Consider the following 27,540-nt stretch of genomic DNA (forward strand, 5'->3'; position numbering starts at 1 on the left):
ATTGTGCTGATCTGCTTTCACACACAACCTTTACTTTCTCCTCATTTGTCTTGAGTGTGTTTAAAACCACCACTAGGAGGCAGCAATCAGTTACATAAAGATTGTAAACTAACTATCCGTTTTGCACGTTTTGGTTTTTGCCCTAGCACTACACAGCTGATTCAAAAACCAAATCACGTGCACCCAGGGGGGACCCCAGGACCGAGTTTGGGAAACCCTGAAGTAGGGTGCAAGGAGAGTCCACCAAACGTCAAAACAAGTCATATGAAGGGTTAATCTTTGATCAAAAGTTGAGTTGTTGAAGTCCATAGTTGTGCCTATTCTGCCTATTTACATAATTTCAACACCATTTCTGAATGATATAGCTTTCCTCAGCAAATTCTTTAATACAGGTCTGTATCTGTCTCTGTCCTAAAACTGAAAAGAACTGCAGGTAGCTGCCGAACATTACGAACAAGAGTATTGGTTGCTCCTGTCTATTCATAACCAATAAGCGCAGTGTTGCTATGCATTATCGTTGTATTGGTTGGCGGACACGGCTGTCAATTTGTCTCCAGACGAAGTACAGTGTGGTTCTGTGCAATTACGTCAAACTCGGTCTGGGCACCGCGCGCTTGAAAGCATTGCGTCTGCACGACTTGCCAGGCAAGAGGAAATTTACCTCGAAAGGAATGCGAAGAAGGTTTTAGGTTTGGCATTGCTACGAGGAGGTGCGACTTTTTAAGTGATCAACATATATTTTTCTTCTATTCAAAGGTAAATCAGTGCCATAACGTGTATATATATATACACACACATTTGTGTTATAATGGGGAATGGTTTGCTGTCATAATAATTCTTAAATTAAATTTCAGTTGCATAATGAAATGTTTGACCATTATGGTTGAATAGGCTTTTATAATTGAATTTCCCAATGCGGTTCAGAATGTTGCAAGCTGGTTGTTTATGTTGCGAGCATGGATGGGATGACAAGGTCTGCAGTGGAGCTGGTTGTTATTATTATTACACGTTACGCGTGGCCTGATACTGCACCACCAGCAGTCGCAGGCAGGAATACCGTATGGGAGAATCGAGCGCATTAACGTAATCCAGCCTGCTGACAATATCAATATCATCATATACAGTGGAGTAGCGCAAATTCCGAGCAAAACAAAAAAATGTTGTACAAATCAAAATATATTTGAGATTCTTCAAAGTAGCCAACCTTTGCCTTGATGACAGCTTTGCACACTCTTGGCATTCTCTCAACCAGCTTCATGAGTTAGTCACCTGGAATGCATTTCCCTTAACAGGTGTGCCTTGTTAAAAGTTAATTTGTGGAATTTCTTTCCTTCTTAATGCGCTTGAGCCAATCAGTTATGTGTTGACAAGGTAGGGTTGGTATACAGAAGATAGCCCTATTTGGTAAAAGACCAAGTCCATATTATGGCAAGAACAGCTCAAATGTTTTATTTTTTATTTCACCTTTATTTAACCAGGTAGGCCAGTTGAGAACAAGTTCTCATTTACAAATGCGACCTGGCCAAGATAAATCAAAGCAGTGCGACAAAAACAAACAACACAGAGTTACACATAAACAAAGGTATAGTCAATAACACAATAGAAAAAAATATATGTACAGTGCGTGCAAATGTAGAAGAGGGAGGTAGGCAATAAATAGACCATAGAGGCGAGATAATTTCAATTTTGCATTAACACTGGAGTGATGGATGTGCAGATGATGATGTGCAAGTAGAGATACTCTTTCTCTTTTGCACCCCAGTAATAATATGGGGGGGTGCTATTTACAGATTGTCTGTGTACAGGTACAGTGATCGGTAAGCTGCTCTGACAGCTTATGCTTAAAGTTAGAGAGGGAGATATAAGACTCCAGCTTCAGTGATTTTTTTGCAATTCGTTCCAGTCATTGGCAGCAGAGAACTGGAAGGAAAGGTGGCCAAAGGAAGTGTTGGCTTTGGGGATGACCAGTGAAATATACCTGCTGGAGCACGTGCTACGAGTGGGTGTTGCTATGATGACCAGTGAGCTGAGATAAGGCAGGGCATTACCTAGCATAGACTTATAGATGACCCTGGGTTTGGCGACGAATATGTAGTGAGGGCCAGTCAACGAGCGCGTACAGGTTGCTTTAGTGACGAAACAGATGGCACTGTGACATACTACATGCAATTTGAGGAGTAGAGTGTTGGAGGCTATTTTGTAAATGACATCGCCGAAGTCAAGGATCAGTAGGATAGTCAGTTTTACGAGGGTATGTTTGGCAGCATGAGTGAAGCATGCTTTGTTGCGAAATAGGAAGATGATTCTAGATTTAATTTTGGATTGGAAATGCTTAATGGTGAGTCTGGAAGGAGAGTTTACAGTCTAACCAGACACCACATATTCTAAGTCAGAACCGTCCAGAGTAGTGATGCTAGTCGGGCGGGAGTGGCAGCAATCGGTTGAAGAGCATGCACTTAGTTTTACTTGCATTTAAAAGCAGTTGGAGCCCTGGGAAGGAGTGTTGTATGGCATTGAAGCTCGTTTGGAGGTTTGTTAGCACAGTGTCCAAAGAAGGGCCAGATGTATACAGAATGGTGTTGTCTGCATAGAGGTGGATCAGAGAATCACCAGCAGCAACAGCGACGTCATTGATATATACAGAGAAAAGAGTCGGCCTGAGAATTGAACCCTGTGGCACCCCCATAGAGACTGCTAGAGGTCCGGACAACAGGCCCTCCGATTTGACACACTGAACTCTATCTGAGAAGTAGTTGGTGAACCAGGCAAGGCAGTCATTTGAGAAGCCAAGGCTATTGAGTCTGCCAATAAGAGTGCGGTGATTGAAAGAGTCGAAAGCCTTGGCCAGGTCGATGAAGACGGCTGCACAGTACTGTCTTTTATTGATGGCGGTTATGATATCGTTTAGGATCTTGAGCGTGGCTGAGGTGCACCCATGACCAGCTCGGAAACCAGATTGCATAGTGGAGAAGGTACGGTGGGATTCAAAATGGTCGTTGATTTGTTTGTTAACTTGACTTTCGAAGATTTTAGAAAGGCAGAGCAGGATGGATATAGGTCTATAACAGTTTGGGTCTAGAGTGTCTCCCCCTTTGAAGAGGGGGGATGACCGCGGCAGCTCTCTAATCTTTGGGGATCTCAGACGATACGAAAGAGAGGTTGAACAGGCTAGTAATAGGGGTTGCAACAATTTTGGTGAATAATTTTAGAAAGAGAGGGTCCAGATTGTCTAGCCCAGCTGATTAGTAGGTATCCAGATTTTTTAGATTTGAGTGAAGCGGGGCTTGGGAAAGTTGCTACTGGGGTGCTGAGATGTTGGCCGGGGTAGGGGTAGTCGGGTGGAAAGTATGGCCAGCCGTAGATAAATGCTTATTGAAATGATCAATTATTGGAGATTTATCGGTGGTGACAATGTTTCCTATCCTCAGTGCAGTGGGCAGCTGGGAGTAGGTGCTCTTATTCTCCATGGACTTTACAGTGTCCCAAAACTTTTTGGAATTAGTGCTACAGGATGCACATTTCTGTTTGAAAAAGCTAGCCTTAGCTTTCCTAACTGACTGAGTATATTGGTTCCTGACTTCCCTGAAAAGTTGCATATCACGGGGGCTATTCGATGCTAATGCAGAACGCCACAGGATGTTTCTGTGCTGGTCAAAGGCAGTCAAGTCTGGGGTGAACCAAGGGCTATATCTGTTCTTAGTTCTACATTTTTTTTAATGGGGCAGGCTTATTTAAGATGGAGAGGAAAGCACTTTTAAAGAGCAACCAGGCATCCTCTACTGACAGGATGAGGTCAATATCCTTCCAGGATACCCGGGCCAGGTCGGTTAGAAAGGCCTGTGACCCATTACGCACACAGGTAATGATCGCTGAGATCCTGGTTGAAGACAGCAGAGGTGTATTTAGAGGGCAAGTTGGTCAGGATGATATCTAAGAGGGTGCCCATGGTTACGGATTTAGGGTTGTACCTGGTAGGTTCCTTGATAATTTCTGTGAGATAGATGCCCTCAATATTAGATTGTAGGACGGCCGGGGTGTTAAGCATTTAAGCAGTTTAGGTCACCCAACAGTACGAGCTCTGAAGATAGATGGGGGGCAATCAATTCAGTTATGGTGTCCAGGGCACAGTTGGGGGCTGAAGGTGGTCTATAACAAGTGGCAACGGTGAGAGACTTGTTTTTGGAAAGGTGGATCTTTAGAAGTAGAAGCTTGAATTGTTTGGGCACAGACCTGGATAGTATGACAGAACTCTGCAGGCTATCTCTGCAGTAGATTGCAACCCCGCCCCCTTTGGCAGTTCTACCTTGTCGGAAAAAGTTAAAGTTATAGGGATGGAAATTTCAGGATTTTTGGTGGCCTTCCTAAGCCAGGATTCAGACATGGCTAGGACATCTGGGTTGGCAGTGTGCTAAAGCAGTGAATAAAACAAACTTAGGGAGGAGGCTTCTGATGTTAACATGCATGAAACCAAGGCTTTTACGGTTACAGAAGTCAACAAATGAGAGCGCCTGGGGAATGGGAGTGGAGCTAGGTGCTGCAGGGCCTGGGTTAACCTCTACATCACCAGAGGAACATAGGAGGAGTAGGATAAGGGTACGGCTCAAGGCTATAAGAACTGGTCGTCTAGTGCGTTCGGAACAGAGAGTAAAAGGAGCAGGTTTCTGGTCGCGGAAGAATAGATTCAATGCATAATGTACAGACAAGGGTATGGTAGGATGTGAATACAGTGGAGGTAAACCTAGGCATTGAGTGACGATGAGAGAGGTTTTGTCCCTAGAGACACCATTTAAACCAGGTGAGGTCACCGAATGTGTGGGAGGGGGAAGAAAAAGGCTAGCTAAGGCATATTGAGCAGGGCTGGAGGCTCTACAGTGAAATAAGACAATAATAACTAACCAAAACAGCAATGGACAAGGCATATTTACATTAGGGAGAGGCATGCGTAGCCGAGTGATCATAGGCTCCAGTGAGTAGCTAGGCGAGCTGGAGACACGGCGATTCAGCTAGCGGGCTGAAGGGCCTTAGGGGGACGTCGCGACGAAAGAGTCTATTGGAACCACCTCAGACGGTTTTTTTCGGCAGACCAGTCGTGATGGATCGGCGGGGCTTCGTGTTGTCAGTAAAAGGGTCCAGGCCAATTGGCAAAATAGGTATTGTAGCCAAAGAAATTGGCTGATGGACCTCTTCAGCTATCCGGGAGGTGGGCCTAGCTCGGGGCTAGCTCGAGGCTAACTGGTGCTTGCTTCGGGACAGAGATGTTAGCCAGGAGTAGCCACTCAGATAGCAGATATCTAGCTGCGATGATTCGGTGTAAAGGTTCAGCGCTTGCGTTAGGAATCCGGAGATGTGGTAGAGAAGAAGCAGTCCGATATGCTCTAGACAGCCAGTGGGCCGCGGATAGCAGGCTAGCAGATGGGCCTTCAGGGGACGTTGCGACGGAGGAGCCTGTTGAAACCCCCTCGGGCGGATTACGTCGGTAGACCAGTCGTGATGGATCGTCGGGGCTCCGTGTCGGCAGTAAAAGGGTCCAGGCCAATTGGCAAAATAGGTATTGTAGCCCAACAAGTGGCTGATGGACCTCTTCAGCTAGCCGGGAGATAGGCCTAGCACGAGGCTAGCTCCAGGCAAACTGGTGCTTGCTAACGACAGAGTCGTTAGCCAGGAGTAGCCACTTGAATAGCAGCTAGCTAGCTGCGATGATCCAGGTGAAAAGGTTCAGAGTCTGCGGTAGGAATCCAGAGATGTGGAGATGTGGTAGAGAAAAAGCAGTCCGATATGCTCTGGGTTGAATCGCGCTGTGCAGACTGGCAGGAGTTGACTGGGCTGAGGCTAGCTGATGACCGCTAGCAGTGGCTAACTGACTACTAGCTAGTAGCTAGTTAGTTGGCTAGCTTCTGTTGGGGGTTCCGGTTCTAAAGTATAAAAAATAGCAGATCCATGCCACATTGGGTGAGGCGGGTTGCAGGAGAGTATGTTGAAGTTGAGGTTAAAAATATAAAAAATATATATGAAATATATACGAAGAAAAAAGAAGATATATATATATATATACACGGGACAAGACAAGACAAGACAAAGACGTCTGACTGCTACGCCATGTTGGATTGCAAATAAGCAAAGAGAAACGACAGGCCGTCAATACTTTAAGACATGAAGGTCAGTCAATCTGGAAAATGTCAAGAACTTCAAAAGTTTCTTCAAGTGCATTTGCAAAAACCATCAAGTGCTATGATGAAACTGGCTCTTACGAGGACCGCCACAGGAAAGGAAGACCCCTCTGCTGCAGAGGATACATTTATTAGAGTCAACTGCACCTCAGATTGCAGCCCAAATAAATGCTTCACAGAGTTCAAGTAACAGACGCATCTCAACATCAACTGTTCAGAGGAGACTGCGTGAATCAGGCCTTCATGGGGTCGATTTGCTGCAAAGAAACCATTACTAAAGGACACCCATAAGAAGAAGAGACTTGCTTGTGCCAAGAAACACGAGCGATGGACATTAGACCGGTGGACATCTTTGGTCCCTGTGGCTCAGTTGGTAGAGCATGGTGTTTGCAACGCCAGCATGGTGTGTGCAACGCCAGGGTTGTGGGTTCGATTCCCACGGGGGGCCAGTACAACAACAAAAAAAGGCATGAAATGAAATGTATGCATTCACTACTGTAAGTCGCTCTGGATAAGAGCGTCTGCTAAATGACTAAATGAGTCCAAATTTGAGAATTTTGGTTCCAACCACCATGTCTTTGTCAGACGCAGAGTATGTGAATGGATGATCTCCGCATGTGTGGTTCCCATCGTGAAGCATGGAGGAGGAGGTGTGATGGTGTGGGGGTGCTTTGCTGGTGACACTGTCTGATTTATTTAGAATTCAAGGCACACTTAACCAGCATGGCTACCACAGCATTCTGCAGTGATACGCCATCCCATTTGGTTTGCGCTTAGTGGGACTGTCATTTGTTTTTCAACGGGACAATGACCCAAAAAACACCTCCAGGCTGTGTAAGGGCTATTTGACCAAGAAGGAGAGTGATGGTGCTGCATCAGATGACCTGGCCTCCACAATCACCCGACCTCAACTCAATTGAGATGGTTTGGGATGAGTTGAACCGCAGAGTGAAGGGAAAGCAGCCAACAAGTGCTCAGCATATGTGGGAACTCCTTCAAGACTGTTGGAAAAGCATTCCTCATGAAGCTGGTTGAGAGAATGCCAAGAGTGTGCAAAGCTGTCATCAAGGCAAAGAAAGGGTGGTTACTTTGAAGAATCTCAAATATAAAATATATTTTGATTTGTTTAACACTTTTTTTGGTTACTGATTCCATGTGTTATTTCATAGTTTGATGTCTTCACTATTATTCTACATTGTAGAAAATAGTCAAATAAAGAAAACCCTTGAATGAGTAGGCGTGTCCAAACTTTTGACTGGTACTGTATGTCCGCCCTTCGAAGGCTCATACAGATCAAATAAGGGAAAACCCCAATCACTGTCCACCCTCAAGATCAGATAAGAGGATTTGAGATTCGGTCTGTTGCAGTCAGTGATGTAACGCATCACTGTGATGTCTGTTGCCCCTGAAACACAACAAGAGAAAGAGAGAGGAAACTACATAAAGCCTCCCATTGGAGCTGTGGAGCTATGTGCTCTGAAGGACAGCTACAGTAGGGCCCCAAACACAAGGACGCACGCTCCCCAGTCCGTCTCTCTCTCTCAGTCCCCTGGCTGCTATCGCTATCATTGTCCCTCTGACTGTTCGACCGCAGCAGCAGCTCCTCTCCGGTTACATAAGCAAGGTTGTTGTTGTGATACCAGGGAGGACCTTTGGCTGGTAAGTGATGTGGCATGTAGTGTGGCACCCAGACTATACCAATACCAGTCAGCTCAGCACATCAGCCTTCAGGGGCAAAGCAGTGAGGCAGACAGAAACAGGAAAAGATGATGATGATGTGTCAGAAAAACACGCCGGCAGTTTTTGCAAGCTCAGACAGCTTTGGCAGATCCTATCCCTGTTATATTTGGAGAATTATTTGCCAGGGAGAGAATTTGTGTCTTGGTTAGTCTTTGGGCTTATTCTTAACTGTCTTAGATTGTCTTCTGTGATATGAAACAAAGAGGCTTTGGTGCAAAGCAGGGTAGGCCGACTTGTTGTGCTGTGTTGTTGTAGTGGCTGCATTTAGTCTACAAACAAATGCTGGGTCTTGAAAGAGATCCTTTTCTAGATGGGCACATCAAAAGATGATCTGGTGTTTGAAAATGAGTGAAGGATTGTTCAATGTGTCGGTCATCCTCTCACCTAATTAACAACAGGTGCAACACATGTTGAGTTAAATAATAAAATGTTAGATACAAGTGAATATACAGTGCATTCGTAAAGTATTCAGACCCCTTGACATTTTCCACATTTTGTTATGTTACAGCCTTATTCTAAAATTGATTAAATCGTTTTTTTCCCCCTCATCAATCTACACACAATACCCCATAATGCCAAAGCTAAAACAGGTTTTTAGAAATGTTTGAAAATGAAAAAAAATTGAAATATCACATTTACCCTTTACTCAGTACTTTGCTAAAGCACCTTTGGCAGTGATTACAGCCTCGAGTCTTCTTGGGTATGACACTACAAGCTTGGTACACCTGTATTTGGGGAGCTTCTAACATTTTTCTCTGCAGATCCTCTCAAGCTCTGTCAGGTTTGATGGGGAGCGTTGCTGCACAGCTATTTTCAGGTCTCTCCAGAGATGTTCAAGTCCGGGCTCTGGCTGGGCTACTCAAGTACATTCTGAGACTTGTCCTGAAGCCACTTCAGCGTTGTCTTGCCTGTGTGCTTAGAGTCGTTGTCCTGTTGGAAGGTAAACCTTCACCCCAGTCTGAGGTCCTGAGGGCTCCGGAGCAGGTTTTCATCAAGGATCTCTCTGTACTTTGCTCGGTTCATCTTTCCCTCGATCCTGACTAGTCTCCCAGTCCCTGCTGCTGAAAAACATCCCCACAGCCAGGGTTGGGTAGGTTACTTTCTAAATGTAATCCGTTAGTTACTAGTTACTTGTCCAAAATTGTAATTAGTAACGTAACTTTTGGATTCCCCAAACTCAGTAACGTAATCTGATTACATTCAGTTACTTTTAGATTACTTTCCCCTTAAGAGGCAATAGAAGAAGACAAAAATGTATGTTACCAATTTAACAAAATCTATTGCAGGATAAATCAATGTTAAAGTTTACATAGTTGGCCATATGGATGTTACATTTTACTTTATGGGTTGGTTATGTAGGCTTCTTCTAACCCATCACTTTCTACTAGATATAATAATATGATTTAAATTATATCTTTACATTAAAAACCAAAGTCTATCAGAATTCCAGTCATTCCAATAAATGTTATACCCCTTGATCTTCAAGAATAGGACTTGGAAATATGGAAGTATAGATGAGTCAAATTGTTTTACCAGAGCATAACCCCAAAACGAAGGACTTATTAGCCAGCCCTACTCTGTTGTTTATGATTTTGATGTCATGGAGGACTGATTGGGCTCATTGATTCAAGTTGAAAAATAAATGCAGAGCTCATGGAATGGCGTGCTTTGAGCACTACTGAAAAGTGCTATTTACATGTGAAAAATTAATGCCATATGCTGCATTTGCTGTAGGCCTATTGTTTACCTTTTTATTGGTGACACTTTGATATCTTGATAATATGCAGCTGTTTAAAGGGCAAATCCACAGATAAAACAATAACAAACAGCTGTCCTGCCTCTGTTTTGGTAAAACGCTGAGGGATGGGCCTAGAGAAATGTAACCACTTAATAAATAGACAGAGCTATGGATGCAAGGACTGACCATCTATGGTATCAACATTATTGTTTGAACCATGGTATGAGGCTATGCAGTGTTTGTTTACATTTACAATGTTTACAAACATTGGAGAAAACAATTGTATATTTTGGGTTCTCATGGAGTGTGACATTTGAACTCATGAGGCATTTATAAGTTATATTCTTCAAGAATCAATACAATCAATCAATACAGTACCAGTCAAAAGTTTGGACACCTACTCATGCAAGGGTTTTTCTTTATTTTTACTATTTTCTACATTGTAGAATAATAGTGAAGACCTCAAAAGTATGAAATAACACATATGGAATCACGTAGTAACCAAAAATGGTTAAACAAACAAAATATATTTGATATTTGATATTCATCAACGTAGCCACCCTTTGCCTTGATGACAGCTTTGCACACTTTTGGCATTCTCTCATCCAGCTTCACCTGGAATGGTTTTCCAACAGTCTTAAAGGTGTTCCCAAAGGTGTTTCCATATGCTGAGCACTAGTTGGCTGCTTTTCCTTCACTCTGTAGTCCAACTCAACCCAAACCATTTCAATTGGGTTGAGGTCGGGTGATTGTGGAGGCCAGGTCATCTGATGCAGCACCATCACTCTCCTTCTTGGTCAAATAGCCCTTACACAGCCTGGAGGTGTGTTGGGTCATTGTCCTGTTGAAAAACAAATGATAGTCCCACTAAGCGCAAACCAGATGGGATGGCGTATCACTGCAGAATGCTGTAGTAGCCATACTGGTTAAGTGTGCCTTGAATTCAAAATAAATCACTGACAGTGTCACCAGCAAAGCACCATCACACCTCCTCCTCCATGCTTCACGGTGGGAACCACACATTCGGAGATTATCCGATCACCTACTCTGCATCTCACAAAGTGTGCGAGTTTGAGAACCCGGGTGGCTCAGTTGGTAGAACATGGCGTTTGCAACACCAGGGTTGTGGGTTCGATTCCCACGGGGGGCCAGTACGGAGGATTTTTTTTTAGGAAATGTATGCATTCACTACTGTAAGTCGCTCTGGATAGTCGCGTCTGCTAAATGACTAAAATGTCAAATGTAATTGAGAGACCTGGACAAATAATTTTCCATATCTGAGTCGAGGATGGAAAATCATTACTAATGGAGGTGATTTGGAAGGCTAATGTGATTTTGATACTCAGCTCTCATTTAATCTCTCAAGTCACTGACTTGCATTGGAAAAGCTTGGGAATGGATCCTTTGGATGGGAAGTGGGAAAGTGAGTCAAAAGGCAGTGACATAAGGTTTCTCTTTCACAATACTTTATTTCCCCATATCAACATACTATATCAACACTGCTGTTGTGTGTGTTTCTATGTGTGTGCGTGAGCGATATCCCCATGAAACAGAAATAAACCTAGGTAATCAAACGACCCGTTACAGAGTGGGGTTGACTCGTCGTCCATTAGCGACAGAACATATTGGATTCATAGAGAACATCATTGCTTTGATGTAAACTGTAACTAAATATATTGGAGCTGCATTTAGCTCCATATTTCAAGATAATGTCAAGGCAGGCCTTGAACCTGCTAGTTGACAGATGTAAATGTCTCTAAGGCTGCTTGACTAGATGAACCTCATTACACCCAGGGTTTACTGCAGGGTTGGGGTCAATTCAGGAAGTTCCCATTCCAATATTCCTTAATGCGTTTCAATTAGGTAAATGTGGAATTGGAATTTATAGTTTACTTCCTTAATTGACTGAATTGAAATGGAATTGACCACAAGCCTGGTTTAGCGTAACAACCTGTTCCTAATTGGAGTCTATGGAGATTGTGGAGATTACTTGGATCTGTGCTAAACTGTGCTTTAGCCTTATCCTCAGATTTTTGTCCTAAAATGACAGAGAGAAAGGAAAGACTTTGGTGTTAAAGTGTGTGTGTGTGTGTGTGTGTGTGTGTGTGTGTGTGTGTGTGTGTGTGTGTGTGTGTGTGTGTGTGTGTGTTAGTGTGCACGCAAGACCTCTGAGTGGTCTCTTTATGCCCTGGTCCCACACTGTTGGCTCAGAGGCAGAAGCCTACAGAGAAAACAAGGGCATGTGTTAAAGGCTTATAGCACACAGCCTTTCCCCTACAAGCCTCTTTGTGTTAACAGTCTAAAGTGAAATAATTGTAAAACTACTGTCTCTCAGTATAATACAAGGATCATGAGATCACAGTCTATGCTTGTTGACATTTGTCATCACACACATTCATGTTACACACATTCAGGCTACACACACATTCATGTTCTGTCATGCTCCACTGCAAAGTAATTTGCCTACTGTATTTCATATGCAGAGAACATATGGAGGCAAACAGATTTTCGTATTTTACAGACAATGATATGTATTATGCAGCAATATAAAGTTATCCCTGTGGGAGCTCATATATAAACAAATCCAAGGCACTCAAGTTAAAATGTCTTCATATCCACACACGGTTTATCCAGGACCCAGATCTGTTTGCTGTGTTGCCAACAACCTACACAGGGATTAGGTCAAAAACAACAACGAGGTTTCGACAACAGATCACCTTCATCAGAGTGTGTTTCTCCTGTGCTCCGCTTCACCAGGTGTGTGCCTCCCGCCCCGCCCCCCACCACGGCCCTCACCTGTGTATTGCGGTGCTTCCCCTGCGAGCCTAGCTGGGCCGGCAGCCCTTTCCTGCACCGCCCCCCCACCCCGCCCCACCCGATGGTCAGGATGACGCGCTCCAAGACCTTCCAGGCCTACCTGCCCAGCTGCCACCGAACCTACAGCTGCATCCACTGCAGAGCGCACCTGGCCAACCACGACGAGCTCATCTCCAAGGTGAATACTGACTGTTTAACATACCGACCACAACCGTCCATCCCCTAATGACACTGCTTACTCTAATAGTGTTTCCCTCGATCTATTCCACATTTCCTTTAAAGAGCCACTGAACATGGCGATTGGCACGTATGTTTTTCTGTTGCTCATTAGAAAAACTTGATTTCACTCTTGGATGTGTGTTTCCTGACCGATTCCGCATTTGGTTAATGATGTTTGTTCCCAGCCTATTTTACTTTCCTCAAAATCCCCAGAATCAATCTAAGATAACTCAAGAAAAATGTAATACGTTTTGACATTTTTGCCGAGGATATTTTAGTCACGCAATTTTAGATCTAACTAAGGTGTTTGGTGCAGTATTTCTCAAGTAAAAACATGATTGACGTGTTGTCTTATGTAAACAGTCGGAGCTGCTGGGCAGGTCTGTCTCACTGTCTATGCTATTGGATTGAGAGAAATCACCGCAGCTGTTCACCCAATGTTAGTGGGCAAATGGACCTCGTCATTTACCCGTTGTGACTCACGAATGTTCCAAACTAAATTTTAGACAAGACTTATCCAATTTACACTTTGTAGTACATTTTTACACTAGAATAACTGTTTCTGACTCATATCCGTTTTCAAAGGGATTTGTTGCTTTATAAAGGCAGTCACTCTTTAAAGCCCAGCACTAACACAACTGGGTGGTGTTCATTAGGGCATGCAGAAAATAAGAGTTTCAGTCCGTTTACTTCTGTTTTGTGCCAAATTAATTTGACCCTGAATCTACTAATCAAGGGATTGGTGATAAATTGAATCCGGTATGTAAGGGAAACACTGCCCTAATATGCAAGTCATTCTCAAGAGAGAGCATGAGAGAACATGCTACTGTTGGGCTCCAGGGCTTACTTGAAAGAGGTCCATCTTAACGTGACTTCCCTGGTTAAATAAAGGATACTCTGTATAAATACTGTAGTTTTTACAGATTAATTCGAATTTCAATGCATCGCACAGTAATAACTGTAAAGGTATTGAGTGCTTTCTGCAGATGTCTTAAAGCTCTGCTAGCAGACTCCTTCACACTTGGACCTAGTATTAGAGCTGACGCTGCCCTTTCAGACTGGAAACGAGCCTACTGCACCTCTGGGTCGCTCATTTCACAGCCATCTTACTTCTACAGCTTGTGTGTGTATGTGTTTGTGTGTTAGAATATTACTTTTTCCATGTGCTACACTTTGTAAAGTAAACCCTCACCTGTACAAAAAGCATGTGTCTGTCTGTCAGTCAGTCAGTCAGTCAGTCAGTCTTACTTTAAAGGCAAAATCTGGGATATTTCCTGCTGTTCAATGATCATGTCAATGAAGTGGCGGGTGTTACGGATTCCCTCGGTACTGCTGCTCATTCCGTGCACCAATTCCAGAGGTCTACACCACCGGCCTCTAGGCGTCAATGAACTGTTTCATTACGCACACCTGGTTCCAATTCCCTTGATTAGTAAATGTATACAGTTGAAGTCGGAAGTTTACATACACTTAGGTTGGAGTCATTAAAACTTGTTTTTCAACCACTCCACAAATTTCTTGTTAACAAACTATAGTTTTGGCAAGTCGGTTAGGACATCTACTTTGTGCATGACACAAGTAATTTTTCAACAATTGTTTACAGACAGATTATTTCACTTATAATTCACTGTATCACAATTCCAGTGGGTCAGAAGTTTACATACACTAACTTGACTGTGACTTTAAACAGCTTGGAAAATTCCAGAAAATGATGCCATGGCTTTAGAAGCTTCTGATAGGCTAATTGACATCATTTGAGTAAATTGGAGGTGTACCTGTGGATGTATTTCAAGGCCTACCTTCAAACTGGGTGCCTCTTTTCTTGACATAATGGGAAAATCAAAAGAAATCAGCCAAGACTTCAGAAAAAACATTGTAGACCTCCACAAGTCTGGTTCATCCTTGGGAGCAATTTCCAAACGCCTGAAGGTACCACGTTCATCTGTACAAACAATAGTACACAAGTATAAACACCATGGGACCACGCAGCCGTCATACCGCTCAGGAAGGAGACGCGTTCTGTTTCCTAGAGATGAACGTACTTTGGTGCGAAAAGTGCAAATCAATCCCAGAATAACAGCAAAGGACTTTGTGAAGTAGCTGGAGGAAACGGGTACAAAAGTATCTATATCCACAGTAAAACAATTCCCATATTGACATAACCTGAAAGGCCGCTCCGCAAGGAAGAAGCCACTGCTCCTAAACCACCATAAAAAAGCCAGACTACGGTTTGCAACTGCACATGGGGACAAAGATCATACTTTTTGGAGAAATGTCCTCTGGTCTGATGAAACAAAAATAGAACTGTTTGGCCATAATGACCATCGTTATGTTTGGAGAAAAAAGGGGGAGGCTTGCAAGATGAAGAACACCATCCCAACCGTGAAGCACAGGGGTGGTAGCATCATGATGTGGGGGTGCTTTGCTGCAGGAGGGACTGGTGCACTTCACAAAATAGATGGCATCATGGGGAGGGAAATTATGTGGATATATTGAAGCAACATCTCAAGACATCAGTCAGGAAGTTAAAGCTTGGTCGCAAATGGGTATCCTAAATGGACAATGATGTCACACCCCTGACCATAGAGAGCCCTTGTTTCTCTATGGTGTAGTAGGGCGTGACGAGGGGGTGTTCTAGTTTAAAATTTCTATGTTGGTGTTTTGGTTTGGTTCCCAATTAGAGGCAGCTGGTAATTGTTGCCTCTAATTGGGGATCATATTTAAGTAGCTATTTTTCCCACCTGTGTTTGTGGGATATTGTTTTGTGTTTGTGCACCACATAGTCACGTTTCGTTGTTCGTTTATTGATATATTTTGTTTTGCATAGTTTCACTTTGGAATAAAGATGTGGAACTCTACACACGCTGCGCCTTGGTCCCGTTCTTATGACAACCGTGACAGAATATCCCACCAAAAGAGGATCAACCAGCATGTGCACAAGGTAAAGGAGTTTTGGACATGGGAGGAAGTCATGGGAGGATACGAGACCCTTCCTTGGCGGGAGTCTCAAAGGAGCATGGAAGGACAGCAATGACGCCGGGGACCGGCCACAGAAACCCCAAGATTTTCTTTTGGGGGGGGCACATGGAGCTGGTGGCTGAGCAGATGGAAGAGCCAGAGACCGTCAGGGAGGCGATGGAGCAGTGTGAAGAGGGATATCGGAGAATGATGTTGGCGAAGATTAGGCTGCAGTGCAGGCGGGCTGAAGATCGGGTCATCAGTCCGGTGCCGGCTCCACGCACCAGATCTCCAGTGCGCCTCCCCAGCCCGGTATGTCCTGTGCCGTTTCCCTGCATTCGCCCTAAAGAGCCAGAGACTGTCAGGTTGGCAATGGAGAAGTTGGGAGAGGGAGAGATGAGAGAGATGTTGTGCAAGTGTGTTCTGCTCAACATTCGACCAGAAGATCCGGTTAGCAGTCTGGTGAAACCTGTGCCGGCTCCACACATCTGGACTCCAGTGCGCCTCCCCAGGCCGGTACGTCCTGTGCCTCCTCCCCGCACACGCCCTGAAGTGCGTGTCACCAGTCCGGTGCCACCTGTATCGGTTCCACACATCAAGCCCCCAGTGCGCCTCCCCAGTCCGGTATGTCCTGTGCCTGCTCCCCGCACTCGCCCTGAAGTGCGTGTCACCAGTCCGGTGCCACCTGTACCGGCTCCACGCACTAGGCATCCAGTGCGCATTCACAGTCCAGAGCTTCCGGCGGTCCGGAACCTCCAGTGACGGTCAACGGTGCGGAACCGCCTGCGACAGTCAACGGTCAGGAGCTTCCAGGCAAGGCGTCCAGTCCTGCTCCAAGGCCGGAGCCTTCCTCTGCACCGATGCCCAGTCCAGGCACGGTATCCAGTCCCGCTCCATGGCAGGAGCCTTCTTCTGCGCAGGTGCCCAGTCCAGGCACGGCGTCCAGTCCTGCTCCATGGCAGGAGCCTTCCTCTGTGCCGGTGCCCAGTCCAAGCACGGCGTCCAGTCCTGCTCCATGGCAGGAGCCTTCCTCTGTGCCGGTGCCCAGTCCAAGCACGGCGTCCAGTCCTGCTCCATGGCAGGAGCCTTCCTCTGCGCCGGTGCCCAGTCCAGGCACGGCGTTCAGCCCAGCGCCATGGCCGGATCCGGGGTCTGGGTGGGGGCTACGACCCGCACCGGAGCCGCCACCGACACGAGGCACCCCCCTACCCTCCCCATTTGTTTTCAGGTTTTGCGGCCGGAGTCCGCACCTTTGGGGCGAGGGGGTACTGTCACGCCATGACCCTTGGTTCTCTATGGTGTTCAGGTCAGAGCGTGACTAGGGGGGTGTATGTCTATGTTGGTGTTTTGTGTGGTTCCCAATTAGAGGCAGCTGGTAATCGTTGCCTCTAACTGGGGATCATATTTAGGTAGCCTTTTTCCCACCTGTGTTTTGTGGGATATTGTTTGTGTTAGTGTGTTTGAGCACTACGTCGTCACGGTCTTTGTAAGTTTTGTTATTTTGTTTCTAGTTTCACTTTGTAATTAAAGATGTGGAACTCAATTCACATTGCGCCTTGGTCCGCTCATTTCCAAGATCGTGACAAATGACCCTAAGCATACTTCCAAAGTTTTGGCAAAATGGCTTAAGGACAATAAAGTCAAGGTATTGGAGTGGCCATCACAAGGCCCTGACCTCAATCCTATAGAACATTTGTGGGCAGAACTGAAAAAGCGTGTGCGAGCAAGGAGGCCTACAAACCTGACTCAGTTACACCAGCTCTGTCAGGAGGAATGGGCCAAAATTCACCCAAATTATTGTGGGAAGCTTGTGGAAGGCTACCCGACACGTTTGACCCAAGTTAAACAATTTAAAGGCAATGCTACCAAATACTAATTGAGTGTATGTAAACTTCTGACCCACTGGGAATGTGATGAAATAAATAAATAATTCTCTCTACTATTATTCTGACATTTCACTAAAACAAAGTGGTGATCCTAACTGACCTAAGACAGGGATTTTTACTAGGATTAAATGTCAGGAATTGTGAAAAACTGAGTTTAAATGTATTTGGCTAAGGTGTATGTAAACTTCCGACTTCAACTGTATATGTGCCCTCTGTTCACCATTGTCTTGTCGGTTATTGTTCCCATGTCCGTATGTCTTGTGAATATCTGTGCTTTGTTGTTTCGGCTTTCGTGCTGCATGTATTGTGTACTCGTTATTACGGGTCTCGTCCCGTGTATTTATTAGAGGCTTAACCTGACTCTTTTGTTTGGGTCACATCCCTGTGTTTTTGTATAGGGGTTTGTTTTGGGCTTTGTCCCCGTGCCTTTTCATGGCGTGGAGTATTAAAACCCCCTATTACATATTACTGCTCCTGTCTCCAATCATTTATACAACGGGACAGCGAGGCTGAAACAAAAACTCCAGATTGTGGCTTTAATGCTGAACGCTGAGGATACTCCTCCTTTATAACCTACTTATCTTCTCTTCCTGCAGTCTTTCCAGGGGAGCCAAGGCAGAGCTTATCTGTTCAACTCAGTGTGAGTATCACTGTGTCTACATGTAGTTACAGTACAGCCATGATCCAGTCCTCAGCCCGCGAGCACAATCACAATAAGTATGAAATGAAGATGCTCATTCCTACTGTATGAACATGGTCCCTATCTAGCGCAGTATGAAGTGTCTTCTGGGTAATATTATCTAGTGTGTGAGTGGGCGTGTTATGACTCAGTATAGACAGGCAACCTTTACGAATCGAACAGCTTATGAGCTCTCTCTCTCTCTCTCTCTCTCTCTCTCTCTCAGGGTAAACGTGGGGTGTGGGCCGGCGGAAGAGAGAGTGTTGCTCACGGGGCTCCATGCTGTGGCAGATATCTACTGTGAGAACTGCAAGACAACTCTGGGTTGGAAATATGTGAGTGTAAGAGTGTGCATATGTCGGAGGGGTAGAACAATGGCAGATACTGTATCTAGAGTTAGAGCGGATAGGCATTGGCGCATTATTACCTTCATTAGTAATACCTTTATTACCTTATTAGATCATTGTAGGATTGAAACACTGTGAACTAATAAAGGTTTTGGAACAATTGAGTGTGCAGGCCCTACTTCACTCTTTATGTTATCTTATTGACATGGATGAGTTCTGGTTTTCATTTTGGACCCTGAGACTATTTTGGACTAATCATTACTAATATCAGTGTAACATTACAGTACATAGGCTGACTCATAGGGATTCCTTGCAGTCCCAATCTTGATCCAAGGGGCATATTTCACATGATGTAGGCCTATACATTTTCTAAGTACTCAACCAACCAATCTTGACCCCCTTCTCCTAGTTCAGAGATGGTAGCCATTCATGATGGACCAGAGCTGGGCTGTCCACACTGAGATAACTGTAGTGATTCAAGACCAGTTTGACCAGCAACAAGAACAACTGCTTATCCAATCACAAAATAGACAAAGGGTTAGAATCCATAAAGAAATATACTTTTTTATGTATACAGAATAGGTAGGCCCTATAAATAATGTAGCCTATATACTGTATAATGTAGCCTTTATATAGTATAATTTAGCCTATATATAATGTAGCCTATATACTGTATAATATAGCCTATATATATAATGTAGCCTATATACTGTATAATATAGCCTCTATATAATATAGCCTATATAAACTCAGCAACAAAAAAAGCATCCCCTCACTGTCAACGGCGTTTATTTTCAGCAAACTTAACAAAATATTTGTGTAAATATTTGTATGAACATAAGACTCAACAACTGAGACATAAACTGAACAAGTTCCACAGACATGTAACTAACAGAAATGGAATAATGTGTCCCTGAACAAAGGGGGGGTTAAAATAAAAAGTAACAGTGAGTATCTGGTGTGGCCACCAGCTGCATTAAGTACTGCAATGCAGCTCCTCCTCATGGACTGCATCAGATTTGCCAGTTCTTGCTGTGAGGTGTTATCCCACTCTTCCACCAAGGCACCTGCCATTTTCCCGGACATTTCTGGGGGGAATGGCCTATATACTGTATAATGTAGCCTATATATAATGTAGCCTATATACTGTACAATGTAGCCTATATACTGTATAATGTAGCCTATATATATATATATATAATGTAGCCTATATACTGTATAATGTAGCCTATATACTGTATAATGTGGCCTATATACAGTTTAATGTAGCCTATTTATAATGTAGCCTGTATAGTGTAGCCTATATATAATGTAGCCTATATACTGTATAATGTAGCCAATATATAATGTAGCCTATATACAGTATAATGTAGCCTATATATAATGTAGCCTATATACTGTATAATGTAGCCTATATACTGTATAATGTAGCCTATATATAATGTAGCCTATATACTGTATAATGTAGCCTATATATATAATGTAGCCTATATACTGTATAATGTAGCCTATATACTGTATAATGTGGCCTATATACAGTTTAATGTAGCCTATTTATAATGTAGCCTGTATAGTGTAGCCTATATATAATGTAGCCTATATACTGTATAATGTAGCCAATATATAATGTAGCCTATATACAGTATAATGTAGCCTATATATAATGTAGCCTATATACAGTATAATGTAGCCTATATATAATGTAGCCTATATACAGTATAATGTAGCCTATATATAATGTAGCCTATATACAGTATAATGTAGCCTATAATGTAGCCTATATACTGTATAATGTAGCCTATATATAATGTAGCCTATATACAGTATAATGTAGCCTATATATAATGTAGCCTATATACAGTATAATGTAGCCTATATACAGTATAATGTAGCCTATATATAATGTAGCCTATATACAGTATAATGTAGCCCATATACTGTATAATGTAGCTGATATAATGTAGCCTATATACTGTATAATGTAGCCTATATATATAATGTAGCCTATATACATTATAGTGTAGCCTATATGTAATGTAGCCTATATATAATGTAGCCTATAAGTACTGCAGTGCATCTCCTCCTCATGGACTGCATCAGATTTGCCCGTTCTTGCTGTGAGATGTTACCCCACTCTTCCACCAAGGCACCAGCAAGTTCCCGGACATTTCTGAGGGGAATGGCCCAAGCCCTCACCCTCCGATCCGACAGGTCCCAGACGTGCTCAATGGAATTGAGATCCGGGCTGTTCGCTGGCCTTGGCAGAACACTTACATTCCTGTCTTGCAGGAAATCACACACAGAACGAGCAATATGGCTGGTGGCATTGTCATGCTGGAGGGTCATGTCAGGATGAGCCTGCAGGAAGGATACCAGATGAGGGAGGAGGATGTCTTCCCTGTAACGCACAGCGTTGAGATTGCCTGCAATGACAACAAGCTCAGTCCGATGATGCTGTGACACACTGCCACAGACCATGACGGACCCTCCACCTCCAAATCGATCCCGCTCCAGAGTATAGGCCTCGGTGTAACGATCATTCCTTCGACGATAAACGCAAATCCGACCATTACACCTGGTGTGATTAAACCATGACTCGTCAGTGAAGAGCACTTTTTGCCAGTCCTGTCTGGTCCAGAGACGGTGGGTTTGACGTTGTTGCCGGTGAGGACCTGCCTTACAACAGGACTACAAGCCCTCAGTCCAGCCTCTCGCAGCCTATTGCAGACAGTCGGAGCACTGATGGAGGGATTGTGCGTTCCTGGTGTAACTCGGGCAGTTGTTGTTGCCATCCTGTACCTGTCCTGCAGGTGTGATGTTCGGATGTACTGATCCTGTGCGGGTGTTGTTACATGTGGTCTGCCACTGCGAGGACGATCAGTTGTCCGTCCTGTCTCTCTGTAGCGCTGTCTTAGGCGTCTCACAGCACGGACATTGCAATTTATTGCCCTGGCCACATTTGTGGTCCGCATGCCTCCTTGCAGCATGCCTAAGGCACATTCACGCAGATGAGCAGGGACCCTGGGCATCTTTCTTTTGGTGTTTTTCAGGCAGTAGAAAGGCCTCTTTAGTGTCCTAAGTTTTCATAACTGTGACCTTAATTGACTACCCTCTGTAAGCTGTTAGTGTCTTAACGACTGTTCCACAGGTGCATGTTCATTAATTGTTTATAATGTAGCCTATATATAATGTAGCCTATATACAGTATAATGTAACAAGCATGGGAAACAGTGTTTTAAACCCTTTACAATGAAGATCTGTGAAGTTATTTGGATTATTACGAACAAATTATCTTTGAAAGACAGGGTCTTGAAAAAGGGACGTTTCCTTTTTTGCTGAGTTTATAATGTAGCCTATATATAATGTGGCCTATATATAATGTAGCCTATATACAGTATAATGTAGCCTAGATACTGTATAATATAGCCTATATATAATGTAGCCTATATACAGTATAATGTAGCCTATGTATAATGTAGCCTATATATAATGTAGCCTAGATACTGTATAATATAGCCTATATATAATGTAGCCTATATACAGTATAATGTAGCCTATATATATATATATATATATATATATATAATCTGGCCTATATCCTGTATAATGTAGTCTATATCTAAACAGTGAGAGACAGAATAACAACAACAAAAACCAAAAATGTTATAAATTGATTTGCATTTTAATGAGGGAAATAAGTATTTGACCCCCTCTCAATCAGATAGATTTCTGGCTCCCAGGTGTCTTTTATACAGGTAACGAGCTGAGATTAGGAGCACACTCTTAAAGGCAGTGCTCCTAATCTCAGTTTGTTACCTGTATAAAAGACACCTGTCCACAGAAGCAATCAATCAATCAGATTCCAAACTCTCCACCATGGCCAAGACCAAAGAGCTCTCCAAGGATGTCAGGGACAAGATTGTAGACCTACACAAGGCTGGAATGGGCTACAAGACCATCGCCAAGCAGCTTGGTGAGAAGGTGACAACAGTTGGTGCGATTATTCGCAAATGGAAGAAACACAAAAGAACTGTCAATCTCCCTCGGCCTGGGAGGATCTTGTAAATGATCTCAAGGCAGCTGGGACCATAGTCACCAAGAAAACAATTGGTAACACACTACGCCGTGAGGGACTGAAATCCTGCAGCGCCCGCAAGTTCTCCCTGCTCAAGAAAGTACATATAGATGCCCGTCTGAAGTTTGCCAATGAACATCTGAATGATTCAGAGGACAACTGGGTGAAAGTGTTGTGGTCAGATGAGACCAAAATGGAGCTCTTTGGCATCAACTCAACTCGCCGTGTTTGGAGGAGGAGGAATGCTGCCTATGACCCCAAGAACACCATCCCCACCGTCAAACATGGAGGTGGAAACATTATGCTTTGGAGGTGTTTTTCTGCTAAGGGGACAGGACAACTTCACCGCATCAAAGGGACGATGGACGGGGCCATGTACCGTCAAATCTTGGGTGAGAACCTCCTTCCCTCAGCCAGGGCATTGAAAATGGGTTGTGGATGGGTATTCCAGCATGACAATGACCCAAAACACACGGCCAAGGCAACAAAGGAGTGGCTCAAGAAGAAGCACATTAAGGTCCTGGAGTGGCCTAGCCAGTCTCCAGACCTTAATCCAATAGAAAATCTGTGGAGGGAGCTGAAGGTTTGAGTTGCCAAACGTCAGCCTCGAAACCTTAATGACTTGGAGAAGATCTGCAAAGAGAAGTAGGACAAAATCCCTCCTGAGATGTGTGCAAACCTGGTGGCCAACTACAAGAAACGTCTGACCTCTGTGATTGCCAAAAAGGGTTTTGCCACCAAGTACTAAGTCATGTTTTGCAGAGGGGTCAAATACTTATTTCCCTCATTAAAATGCAATGCAATGCAATCATTTTATAACATTTTTTTGTTGTTATTCTGTCTCTCACTGTTCAAATAAACCTACCATTAAAATTATAGACTGATCATTTCTTTGTCAGTGGGCAAACGTACAAAATCAGCAGGGGATCAAATAGTTTTTTCCCTCACTATATTTGTAGTTATCCACGTATTCTAAGTCAGAGCCGTCCAGAGTAGTGATACTGGATGGGCGGGCAGGTGCGGGCAATGATCGGTTGAATAAAGCTGTCATCAAGGCAAAGGGTGGCTACTTTGAAGAATCTCAAATATAAAATATATTTTGATATTTTTTGGTAACTATATGATTCCATATGTGTTATTTCACAGTTTTGATGTTTTCGCTATTATTGTACAATGTAGAAAATAGTAAAAATAAAGAAAAACCCTTGAATGAGTAGGTGTGTCCAAACTTTTGACTGGTACTGTATATCTATGATATAGATGTGGACAGCTTTATATTTGCACTGAAATATAATTGTGCCTCCATGTTCAGTACTTAGTAAAGGTGGTATTTCTAGCAGCAGGTCAATGTGGAACACACAGCCGCTCCACATACCAGCTGTCCCGTTTATCAGCATGGCTTTATGCCCGGTTGTCACTGCCACTTCCCCCGTCAGACCTGTGTGTGTGTGTGTGTGTGTGTGTGTGTGTGTGGGGGGGGGTCGTTATGACTCACACATACCTCACACGTCTGCCCAGATATAACGATAGTGGGACGAGGCCATTAATATCTCTGTTTCTACACCGCCGTCCAAGATCCACAGACGCTTGACCCAGTAGACTTCCAGACCGTGTAACCTGATAACTCCTCTCTCTGCTTGAATAGGAAAGACTAAACAGGATATTGAGATGTACAGTAAAAACACATTTGACTACATTTGTAATCTGCAGTAGTCTACAGCACTCTGCAATGCTCCATTATATAACGGGGTTCAGAGTTGAAATCAGAGTACAGTGTTTTCAATGGCAATGAGTGTGAATCTCATCCTGGAAAAGCCTAATCTTCTCTCTCCCCTTCCTCCTTCTCTCTCCCCTTCCTCTATCTCTCCCCCTCTCTCCCCTTCCCCTCTCTATCCCCTTTCCCTCTATCACTCCCCCTTCCCCTCCTCCTCTCTCCCCTTTCCCTCCTTCTACAGTTATACCATCTATTGCACCTTGTCTATGCCGCTCGGCCATCGCTCATCCATATATTCTCATTCACCCCTTTAGATTGGTGTGTATTAGGTAGTTGTTAGTTATTGTTAGATTACTTGTTAGATATTGGTGCGCTGTAGGAACTAGAAGCACAAGCATTTCGCTACACTCGCATTAATATCTGCTAACCATGTGTATGTGACCAATAAAATTTGATTTGATTCTCTCCCCTTTCCCTCTCTCTCTTTTCCCTACTTCTCTCTTCCCTTTCCCTCTTTCTCTCTCCCCTTTCCCTTCTCCACTCTCCCCTTCTTTCTCCCCTTTCCCTCTCCCCTTTCCCTCTCCCCGTTCCCTCTTTTTCCCCTCCCTCCCTCTTTCTCCTCTCTCCGTCTCTTCCAACACCCTGACACCCTACAGGAGCATGCCTTTGAGAGCAGTCAGAAGTACAAGGAGGGGAAGTTCATCATCGAGCTGGCCCACATGATCAAGGACAACGGCTGGGACTGAAAGACGAAGCGTCATCCGGGACTCGGTTTGGGGTTGAATGGGGGTGGATGGGAGGGAAGGAGGCGAGTGTGTGGCTGAGTGTGCGACTTTGATTTACCATGGACCTCTGTCCTCCCCTCCTGATGACACACCAGCAGCCTCCAGGGTGGAGGTAGTAGGGGAGTGTGTGTGTGAGGCTGTAGTAACAGCCTGACCTGCCCCTCTGGGCTCTGTGTGTGTCTGGACTGGAGGAGGATGTCATTGGGGATGGATGGACACCACCAGACACACACGCAATGGCAAGCAAACACACACACACGTGCATACAAACACACACACACACACACACACACACACACACACACACACACACACACACACACACACACACACACACACACACACACACACACACACACACACACACAAACAAACAAACAAACAAACAAACAGCCATGCATGTCCCAGACCAACATCCCAGCCTGATGTGTAGCTCTTTAGATAGAGAGCCAGGCCAAAGCCAGTGTTGTTGTGTTACTATCTATGTTAGGGCTGGCTGACCTGCAGTGTGAGGAGAGACCAGGCCCTGGCAGGGTCAGAAGCCTTGGGTTAAACAGCTGATGGGAGCTCTCGTCTGTATGTGAATGAGATGGCCTAAGATGATTATCCCCAAATCCAGCTGATCTGATCCACCCAAGGCCGTGCCAGCTGGGACAGTGATGAGGCCTGGTGTTAAGGTTTGGCACTGAGGACTTTGGGGGTTGGGCAGGGGAAGGGTTGAGGGGAGGCGGGTCAGGGAGAGGGCAGGTCCTGATTCTGGATTCTAGTCCACCCTGGTTGTGGGGTTGTAGGTACAGCTGGTTGCACAGCTGTGTGATCCACTCCAGGTCTCACCGGCAGCAGTTTTTGTTGTGAGAGTCAGGATGATAGGGAGTGTGAAAGGATTCAAGGATACATCTAAACCCTGAGAAGAATCTGAGCAGTCAGTGCTTTGGCTTTCTTCATCATCCGTAGATGCCTGAAATCATGTCTTGTGATGTTTGGATACTTCATGTGCTGTGTCTGATGTAAGTTCTGCTACATCTACCATCACCACTTTGGATAAAATTTGAACTATGGAATTAAACATATTTTACTTTCGAAACTCTGATTTGAACAGGCTTGGAGATTTGGTTCTAGTGTTTTGGCCTGGTATGGTAACTGAAAGCAGTTGGGATGTGGAGGCCTTTAGGAGATGCTCTTATGAAGTTCTGAAAGCTTGACGTTCTGAAGCTTTCTTTCAGTCTGGGATGATCATAGCAGTTCATAGATTGTTACACACACTCTAACTTACTACCTGGCCCTCACTTAAAACACTGAACAGCAAAGCCGTACAGTAGACCTGTGGATTTTTCTAAACAGAAGCCAACTAAGTAACAACTAATCAAACCAATCTCCCTGGTATCCACAGCAACTGACTGGCAGTCCAGACTTCCAATCAGAGGCTGTAGAAGTCCCTAGCACAACCAAAGAACACACCCATCTACAATAAATTGACCAAACACAAGATAAATTTTTTTTGCTTGGGTCAAAGTGTTGCAAAACATGGGGTTGAGAATTGTTGTTGAAAGCCAAGGTTATGGATAGCCTTTCTCTGTGATATAATGCATTATGATTTTTGTAAATGACAGATCTTAATATATACATATATTATAATTTATGTCAATCTCTGTGTTACTAAATGTAAATAGTAATATGTAATGTCTCTTATCTATGATCGTCATGATTATGAATATTATTTGGATTCTTGCCATGCTTTCTCTCTGGTATATCCCTCGTCGGTTGAACAATATTTACTACTTTTTTACTCTTTGAAAATGTTTCAATTTTAGTGTCTTTTGTAAAGGAGGAGATAGGAGTGACAATATCATTGGAACTTGGTCAATTAAAGCATCACCTTGGTACCTGTATTGGATGTGTTCTGCGTGCTATGTTGGTCTTGGATATACATCACCATAATGTAGCAATTATCAGGGTCAATGTTCTTTTGTATAGAACAGAATATGATAGTGACGTAGAATATGATAGTGACGTAGGTTGAAGACAGACGAGATCTATATATATAGCCATTTGCAATAGCCTACATCTTGTATTCATATGCTAATATGGATTAAATTGTTATTTTTTTCCTCATTAATCTACACACACTACCCCGTAATGACAAAGCAAAAATTATTTTTTTACATTTTTGCTAATTTATTAAAAATAAACTGATATCACATTTACATAAGTATTCAGACCCTTTACTCAGTACTTTGTTGAAGCACCTTAGGCAGTGATTACAACATCGAGTCTTCTTGGGTATGACGCTACAAGCTTGGCACATCTGTATTTGTGGAGTTTCTCCCATTCTTCTCTGCAGATCCTCTGTCAGGTTGGATGGGGAGTGTCGCTGCACGGCTATTTTCAGGTCTCTCCAGAGATGTTCGACTGGGT

General features: G+C 43.9%; 1 protein-coding gene across 1 annotated transcript; it reads left to right on the forward strand.

The window, feature by feature from the left end:
- The first annotated feature begins 544 nt into the window (after positions 1 to 544).
- LOC106612520 (protein yippee-like 2) lies at positions 545 to 27,014 on the forward strand. The gene is made up of 5 exons (XM_045724469.1): positions 545 to 756; positions 12,403 to 12,640; positions 18,122 to 18,165; positions 18,431 to 18,539; positions 24,997 to 27,014. Exons 2-5 carry the CDS (start codon positions 12,524 to 12,526, stop codon positions 25,084 to 25,086), a joined length of 360 nt encoding a protein of 119 aa, XP_045580425.1. The 5' UTR covers positions 545 to 756; positions 12,403 to 12,523; the 3' UTR covers positions 25,087 to 27,014.
- Positions 27,015 to 27,540: the final 526 nt, after the last annotated feature.

This window comes from Salmo salar, chromosome ssa09, assembly GCF_905237065.1.
Source record: "Salmo salar chromosome ssa09, Ssal_v3.1, whole genome shotgun sequence".
NCBI classification, from domain to species: domain Eukaryota; kingdom Metazoa; phylum Chordata; class Actinopteri; order Salmoniformes; family Salmonidae; genus Salmo; species Salmo salar.